A 9,000-nucleotide genomic window follows, 5' to 3' on the forward strand; every position below is an offset into this window, starting at 1 on the left:
TGCACCAAGATCACATAAAGCATTACATTCAAAGTCATTGAATTTCATTTTAATGATGGGCTCCCAACCATCTTCTAACTTTCTAGGAATAGAAGTTTCAAGTTTTAGTTTCTCTTCTCTAGCTTTTATGAGAGCATTTGTAATATGTTTTGTAAAGGCTAAATTTATAGCACTAGCATTAGGACTTTTAGCAAGTTTTTGTAAGAACTTTATAACTTCAGAGATGTGGCAATCATCAAAATCTAAATCATTATGAGCTACAGCAATGGGATCATTGTTCCCAAGGTTGGAAAAAATTTCAGCAGTTTTATCACAAGCAGTTTCAGCAGTTTTAGCAATTTCAGGCAGCTTTGTACGCTTTGCACTAGAAGTAGAAACATTGCCAACACCAATTATTTTACCATTGATAGTAGGAGGTGCAGCAACATGTGAAGAATTAGCATTACTAGTGGTGGTAATAGTCCAAACTTTAGCTACATTATTCTCTTTAGCCAGTTTTTCGTTTTCTTCTCTATCCCACCTAGCACGCAGTTCAGCCATTAATCTTATATTCTCATTAATTCTAACTTGGATGGCATTTGCTGTAGTAGTAATCTTATTATCAATATCATTATTAGGCATAACTTTCAATTTTAAAAGATTAACATCGGAGGCAAGTCTATCAACTCTAGAAGCAATAGTATCAATTTTATCAAGCTTTTCCTCAACAGATTTGTTAAAAGCAGTTTGTGTACTAATAAATTCTTTAAGCATAGATTCAAGACCAGAGGGTACACTCCTATTATTATTGTAAGAATTCCCATAAAAATTACCATAACCATTACGATTAGCAGAAGGATATGGCCTATAATTATTACCAGAGTTGTTCCTATAAGCATTGTTGTTGAAATTATTATTTTTAATGAAATTCACATCAACATTTTCTTCTTGAGCAACCAATGAAGCTAAAGGAACATTATTTGGATCTACATTAGATCTACCATTCACAAGCATAGACATAATCACATCAATCTTATCACTCAAGGAAGAGGTTTCTTCAACAGAATTTACCTTCTTACCTTGTGGAGCTCTTTCCGTGTGCCATTCGAGTAATTTATCATCATATCATCAAGAAGTTTTGTAGCCGCCCCCAAAGTGATGGACATAAAGGTACCTCCAGCAGCTGAATCCAATAAATTCCGCGAAGAAAAATTTAGTCCCGCATAGAAGGTTTGGATGATCATCCAAGTAGTCGAGTCCATGGGTTGGGCAATTCTTTACCAAAGTTTTCATTATCTCCCATGCTTGAGCAACATGTTCAGTATCTAATTGCTTAAAATTCATTATGCTACTTCTCAAAGATATAATTTTAGCGGGAGGATAATATCTACCAATAAAAGCATCCTTGCATTTAGTCCATGAATCAATACTATTCTTAGGCAAAGATAGCAACCAATCTTTAGCTCTTCCTCTTAATGAGAAAGGAAACACTTTCAATTTAATAATATCACCATCTACATCTTTATACTTTTGCATTTCACAAAGTTCAACAAAATTATTGAGATGGGCAGCAGCATCATCAGAACTAACACCAGAAAATTGATCTCTCATAACCAAATTTAGTAAAGCAGGTTTAATTTCAAAGAATTCTGCTGTAGTAGCAGGTGGAGCAATAGGTGTGCATAGGAAATCATTATTATTTGCATTTGTGAAGTCACACAACTTAGTATTTTTAGGGGTATTCATTTTAGCAACAGTAAATAAAACAAACTAGATAAAATAAATGCAAGTAACTAATTTTTTTTGTGTTTTTGATATAGAGAGCAAGACAGTAAATAAAGTAAGATTAGCAACTAATTTTTTTTGTATTTTGATTTAGTGCAGCAAACAAAGTAGTAAATAAAATAAAGCAAGACAAAAACAAAGTAAAGAGATTGAGAAGTGGAGACTCCCCTTGCAGCGTGTCTTGATCTCCCCGAGCAACGGCGCCGTAAATTTGCTTGATGCGCGTAGATGTACACGTCCGTTGGGAACCCCAAGAGGAAGGTATGATGCGCACAGTGGCAAGTTTCCTCAGTAAGAAACCAAGGTTTAATCGGACCAAGTAGGAGTCAAGAAGCACGTTGAAGGTTGATGGTGGCGAAATGTGATGCGGCGCAACAACGAGGATTCCGGCGCCAACGTGGAACCCGCACAACACAACCAAAGTACTTTGCCCCAACGAAACAGGTGAGGTTGTCAATCTCACCGGCTTGCTGTAACAAAGGATTAACCGTATTGCGTGGAAGATGATTGTTTGCAAGAAAACAAGTAAAGAACAATTGCAGTAGATTGTATGCGATGTAAAGAATAGGACCGGGGTCCACAGTTCACTAGAGGTGTCTCTCCCATAAGATAAAAGCATGTTGGGTGAACAAATTACAGTCGGGCAATTGACAAATAGAGAAGGGCATAACAATGCATATACATGATATGATAAATATAGTGAGATTTAATCCGGGCATTACGACAAAGTACATAGACCGCCATCCAACTGCATCTATGCCTAAAAAGTCCACCTTCGAGGTTATCATCCGAACCCCATTCAGTATTAAGTTGCTAAGCAACGGACAATTGCATTAAGTATGGTGCGTAATGTAATCAACAACTACATCCTTAGACATAGCATCAATGTTTTATCCCTAGTGGCAACAGCACATCACAACCTTAGAACCTACTGTCACGATCCCAGGTGTCAATGAAGGCATGGACCCACTATCGAGCATAAATACTCCCTCTTGGAGTTAAGAGCAAAAACTTGGCCAGAGCCTCTACTAATAACGGAGAGCATGCAAGATCATAAACAACACATAAACAATAGATTGATAATCACCATAACATAGTATTCTCTATCCATCGGATCCCGACAAACACAACATATAGTATTACGGATAGATGATCTTGATCATGTTAGGCAGCTCACAAGATCCAACAATGAAGCACAACAAGGAGAAGACGACCATCTAGCTACTGCTATGGACCCATGGTCCAGGGGTGAACTACTCACTCATCACTCCGGAGGCGATCATGGCGATGAAGAGTCCTCCGGGAGATGAATCCCCTCTCCGGCAGGGTGCCGGAGGCGATCTCCTGAATCCCCCGAGATGGGATTCGCGGCGGCGGCGTCTCGCGGAAGGTTTTCTCGTATCGTGGCTCTCGGTATCGGGGGTTTCGCGACGGAGGCTTTAAGTAGGCGGAAGGGTAGGTCAGGGGGCCACACGAGGGGCCCAGGGGACAGGGTGGCGCGGCCAGGGGCCAGGCCGCACCGCCCTATCATCTGGCCGCCTCGTGGCCCCACTTCGTTATCTCTTCGGTCTTCTGGAAGCTTCGTGCAAAAATAGGACCCTGGGCGAAAGTTTCGTCCAATTCCGAGAATATTTCCTTACTAGGATTTCTGAAACCAAAAACAGCAGTAAAACAAGCAATCGGCTCTTCGGCATCTTGTTAATAGGTTAGTTCCAGAAAATGCATAAATATGACATATAATGTGCATAAAACATGTAGGTATCATCAATAAAGTAGCATGGAACATAAGAAATTATCGATACGTTGGAGACGTATCAGTCACCGCACTGCGGTTTGCTGTGAACCCTTCAGGTGCTCTCGATGCCTCGAGAACGGTCATCGGGCGCGTGTTTGCCGCAACGCTTGGCATCCTCTCAGTTGGTTGGCCGGCCATGTCCCATTGTCACCCCGCCAGGCGAATGCTCCTCGCTGGGCCCAGATTGAGGTCTCGCTCCCGTCCATTGTGCCTTGTCGTCGATCCTGGTCATCAGTTGTTGTTGCTCCCGTTAGCTCTTTGGCCTCAGAGGATACAAAATCTGCTTTGGACGTGCAAACTAAGTTGCTTCAGGAGGCCGTCCGTCCTCTTCAAGAGGTTGTTGACTCCTTGCATGGTTGGATGCTTGCGGTTGGGGGCTTTCTGGAGCGCGCGGAAGCTGTGTTGGGTAGGCTGTCCCAGACGCATGTTGATCCATTGGTTCCTCCTGTTGTTGGCAAAGTGGGCACGAGCAGAGCGGGCCTTCATGGTTGTTTCTCTCCTCGAGCTAGGGTGAGCTCGGCAATCACGACTCCGGTCATAAAGATCTTGCCTGATCTCGCCTCCTTCCGTCGAGGAAGTGAGGCCCGGCTCACATGAGTCCTCGAATGTGACTTCTCCGCCGTGTCTTGGCTTTGAGAAGTGTGATATTGTTGACGCTGCAGTCTCTCTCTCGCCTGAGTTTGACAGGCAAGTGGTTCCTATTGCTGATGAGGTTTCGGAGTAAGCGGTGCCTGGAGCGGTCGTCGCCAGAGAAGTTTGCGATTTTCTCGCTATCTTGGCTATTGCCTACCCTGAACCTGCAGTTGGCTAACGGGTGCCCCCTATGTCGTAGCTTGCCCTTTACGGCTCGATGTTGGAGTATCGTGTTTGAGTGTTTGTTAGTGTCGCGGTGTTGGAGTGTCTTGGTTGTGGGTGTGTGGGTATGTTGTTGTGTGAGCTTGGCCCTGTTGCTGTAGGTTTTCGCTCGGTTTTCTCCTAAAAACTGAGCACACTCTTTTTAATTAATAGACGAGGCAAAACTTTTGCCTCCGTTTAAAAAAAAATAGTGAGATGTATAAAAGTTCAAATAGATGATAAGATATCCGGCGGCTATAAATGTTGCCTGAGAGTAAGTTGACCGATTAATAACCACACACTCACACAGTTCTATATTGTTGAAGGTACTCAAGGTGCTTTTATTTGGTTTCAAAAAAAGTGCTTTTATTTGTTCATTCCATTTTTTTCTAACTCAGGGGGTAAAACAATTCGGCTGTGATCTGGAATCTACGGGCTCACAATTTCATATATACTCCCTCCATATCACGAAAATACCGACACCATTTTGGATATTGACACGGTGATCAAACGTTTATCAATTATCAGTGACCAATTGCTAATGTAATACTGCATGCGTAAGACGTTACAGAGTATTATAATATTATTTTGAATACACTTTTGGAGGCAATTCAAACCACATGATTTACAAGCTCTATGTCTAAATATACTGAAAAGTAGTACTTTTTCTCATCCATAATAAGTGTCGCGGTTCTAGTCCTTATGAATCAAAGGGAGTACTCAAAGTTTATCTTGACCCATATTCTCAAAGTTCCCAAAAATTTGACTTAACTAACCTGACATTGTACGTCGATTCCTTTGCCTCTGTACTCAACATAAAGGCTCCTGGAGAACTGAGAAACGTACCTGAAATTTTAATTTAACCCTCTGTAATTTACTGTCTCTCTGTTTGTTTTTTTTTTGAGAGAATGTGGTATTTATTGATCAAGAAATGTCATTACAAAGTTCATCCCGAATAAGATCTGGGACAACACCAACTGAAATACTACAAGTAAAAGACTCGGCGCAGCGAGCCAGTTTGTGTGCTACCACATTCATATCACGACTAGAAAAGCTGAAAGAACAAGACTCGAAGTCCGTCGCCATAACTCTGATATCGGCAACCACCGTTCCCAGGTCCGATCGATCCTGAACCTGAGATGTTAGGCGCTGGATTAAAGATAAACAGTCTGAAACCAGCGCCACTCGGGCCACTCCATGCTCCTTGGCCACCATGAGCGCCCTCCTCGCAGCCAGGGCCTCAGCTAGCTCCGGCCGTGGGAAAAGCTCCAATCTCTCCCTCGCACAGAGCACAAACCTGCCTTCATGGTCACGGAACACCGACCCCCAGCCCATGCAACGATCAGCAGCAAACAAAGCAACATCAACATTGACACATATGATGCCTGGTGGTGGTGGCTGCCATCGGGGCCTCGTGGCCGCCTGGGCACTCCTGACAGTTCCAGAGTCCTTGAAGAGGTGAGTGGCGATCATGTCCACGTAAGCCAGCACCTTGGACGCCACTCTAGACGGATGCATACTCACGTCGTTGTTCCTTACGTCGTTGCGAGCTTGCCAAATATGCCAGCAGGTAACGGCGAGGACCGTCGCCGCGGTACTGTTCTCCCGCCGCAGAAACTCGAAGACCCATTGTTTCGAGTGAGTCAAGTTTTTCCGAAACAGCTTCAAATGAAAGGCTTGCTTAACCTCAGTCCAGACAGCCCGCGCAAATGGGCACATCAAGAACAAGTGCTCCACTCTCTCGTGTTGGCTGCAGAACACACACCGGCCATCTGCAGGGATATGCCGTCGCTGCAACTGATGTCCAGTAGGGAGGCAATCATGTATGAAGCGCCATAGGACAACTTTCATCTTCCCTGGCGCCTGAATAGACCAAACCGCCTTCCAGTTCTTCTCATCCGCTGCCCTATCCGAGCTAGCTCCCCGGCCCGCATTGCCCTGACGGACAAGGAAGGACGTCGTTCTAGCCAAGTTATAGGCAGATCGGACGGTATAGGTTCCAAACCTGTCATAAGGCCATGAGGCAAAGTCTTCGCCGCCACGACGGCTGACAGGGATACCAAGGATCGTATTCGCGAGTTCCTCATGGAAAAAGGCTCGCACCGTGTCCACTTCCCAGCCTGTACCTTCCTCGTTTAGCAGGTACCGCACCTTGGCAGTATCAGGGATCGGTGACAGGGGCCTGAAGGTGCCTTTCGGATTGTGGGGGATCCAGTTGTCCTTCATAATGCTGATACTATCACCATTGCCGATCCGCCATCTTATGCCCCGCACCAGCAGCTCATGACCGTGAAGGATCGACCGCCAAGTGAACGAGGAGGACCGTGGCTTCTCCGCAGCCAAGAAGTCAGAGTGCGGATAGTAACGTCCTTTGAGAACCCTTACACAGAGAGACGTAGGATCAGAGAGTAGCCTCCAGCCCTGCTTTCCCAACATGGCCTGGTTAAAGAGAACAAAATCTCTGAATCCCAGACCCCCGAGTGACTTCGGTGAAGACAGCCATTCCCAAGATTTCCAATGCATTTTCTTGCATCCTTCCTCAAAACCCCACCAATGATCTGCGATGCTTGACTTCATCTTGTCACAGTTTGCAATGGGAATCTGAAAGCAGCTCATGACATGGTTAGGAATAGCCTGAGCAACCGATTTTAGCCAGACCTCCTTACCCGCACGCGAGAGAGGTCGCCCCGCGACGCTAGTAACACACCGCCACACCTTCTCCGAGAGGAATTTGAAGGATGATGTAGCAGCCCTAGCAATTTCCGTAGGCATCCCCAGATAACAGTCACGCAGCACCTCATTGGTGACTTCCAAAGAATTCTTCACCCTAGTCTTGATGCTATCATGACATTTGTTCCCAAAGAACACCGAGGATTTCTGTAGGTTGACTTTCTGACCAGAAGCCCCACAGTATGTATCCAGAACCCCCTTCAGTGTTTCAACACTTCGACTGTCACTTCGTGCAAAGAAGATACTGTCATCCGCGAAGAGCAAGTGTGATATAGAGGGGCCTTGTTGTCCATTTTTAATACCTTGTAGCTCACCAAGACCCTCCTTCTTCTGCAGTAAACAGGATAACCCTTCTGTGCACAAAAGAAACAGATAGGGACTAATAGGGTCCCCCTGTCGAATACCCCGCGATGGAACCACCGGAGATGTGAGATCTCCATTAACTTTCACCGCATATCTAGCCAAGGTAACACATCTCATAACCGAGTGAACCCAACCGGCATCGAAGCCCAACTTAGAGAGACATCCATGAAGATATTCCCACTCAATACGGTCATATGCTTTCATCATGTCAACTTTAAGGGCAAAGAACGGTCTCTTGCTTTTCTGGCGTCTCACAGTATGGAGGCATTCATAGGCGATGAGTGCACTATCAGTGATGAGCCGACCAGGAACAAAGGCACTTTGATATTCTGATATAATGTCTTGGGGATAAGCACAACCGGAAGCACAGTGTCTCTCTGTTTGTTTAACTCAACCGGAAGTATTGGAAAGCGTTTTTTAAAAATAACGTCGTACCACGTGGTATACCACAGTTACGTTTAGTGAAAATTGTTCTACGTGGACGACAGAACAGTTGTACCGTTTGGAGGCGTGGTAGATGGAGTAGAGCGGGAAGGAAGGGATGGCCTTGGTGGTCCCGGAGCCGATGTTGACGACGGCGCCCCTGCCCCGCTCCACCATCCCCGGCAGCACCGCCGCCGTCACCTCCGTCAGCGCCCACAGGTTCACCCGGATCATCCTCACCCAGGCCTCCACGCCCGCCTCGTGCAGGTACACCGCGCACGGCTTCGCCAGGCCGGCGTTGTTCACCAGCACCCCAACCTCGAGCCCCGCCACCGCCTGCCGGAGCTGCCGCAGCGCCTCGTCGCCTGCCAGTCAAATACGCCGATGAGTATAGCTAGCTCTCGTGTCACGCGTACGTGTGTCTGTGCGTGCGTGTGGTTGGACTTGGACCTTGCGGCGTGGCGATGAGGGCGAGGTCGACCACGACGGTCTTGGTTTGCACGGAGGCGTTGGTGTTGGAGATGGTGTCTGCCATGTCCTGGAGCTTGGCAGGGTCGCGACCGACGAGTACGAGGTTGAGGCCGCGGCGGGCGAGCTCGAGGGCGACCGACTGGCCGATGCCGGACGTGGGGCCGGTGACCAAGGCCCAGGCGCCGTAGCGGCGGCGGAGGTCGGTGGGGCGGCTAGGCAGTAGAAAGACGAGGTGGGAGAGGATGCGGAAGGCGACGGCGGCGACGTACAGGGCGCCAAGGATGGCGAGCGAGACGAACCAGGCCGGCTCCTGCTGCCGGGAGAGAACCTCGTTGCTGCCCATCTTCATTCTCTCTCTTTTCCCGGGCGGGCTTAGGGATTCTTGTAGATGAACTAATACGATCGATGTCGGTATATATAAAACATCTAGCGCTAGCAGATCGCAACGGGTGCAGCTGATGCTTCCTATTGTACGATCGACGTGATCAGTTAATGGAATCTACAGTAGATCCAATTTGTTCAGCGGCTTTTCTCTGTTTGCAATCAACGTGATCTATCAATCAATGGAGGACAGAAGGAATCAAACACCGCGACACTGTAGCAGCGTGAGCTGTGCTCTG

At 46.7% G+C, this 9,000-nt stretch overlaps 1 protein-coding gene across 1 annotated transcript; it reads right to left on the reverse strand.

The window, feature by feature from the left end:
- Positions 1-4,858: 4,858 nt before the first annotated feature.
- LOC124689279 (very-long-chain 3-oxoacyl-CoA reductase 1-like) lies at positions 4,859-8,723 on the reverse strand. Its single transcript, XM_047222833.1, has 4 exons — positions 8,360-8,723; positions 7,986-8,274; positions 5,170-5,239; positions 4,859-4,942 (listed from the first exon to the last, which is right to left on the reverse strand). The coding sequence occupies exons 1-4, from the start codon at positions 8,721-8,723 to the stop codon at positions 4,859-4,861; spliced, it is 807 nt and encodes a 268-aa protein (XP_047078789.1).
- Between the last annotated feature and the right edge of the window lie 277 nt (positions 8,724-9,000).

This window comes from Lolium rigidum, chromosome 2 (genome assembly GCF_022539505.1).
Source record: "Lolium rigidum isolate FL_2022 chromosome 2, APGP_CSIRO_Lrig_0.1, whole genome shotgun sequence".
NCBI lineage: Eukaryota > Viridiplantae > Streptophyta > Magnoliopsida > Poales > Poaceae > Lolium > Lolium rigidum.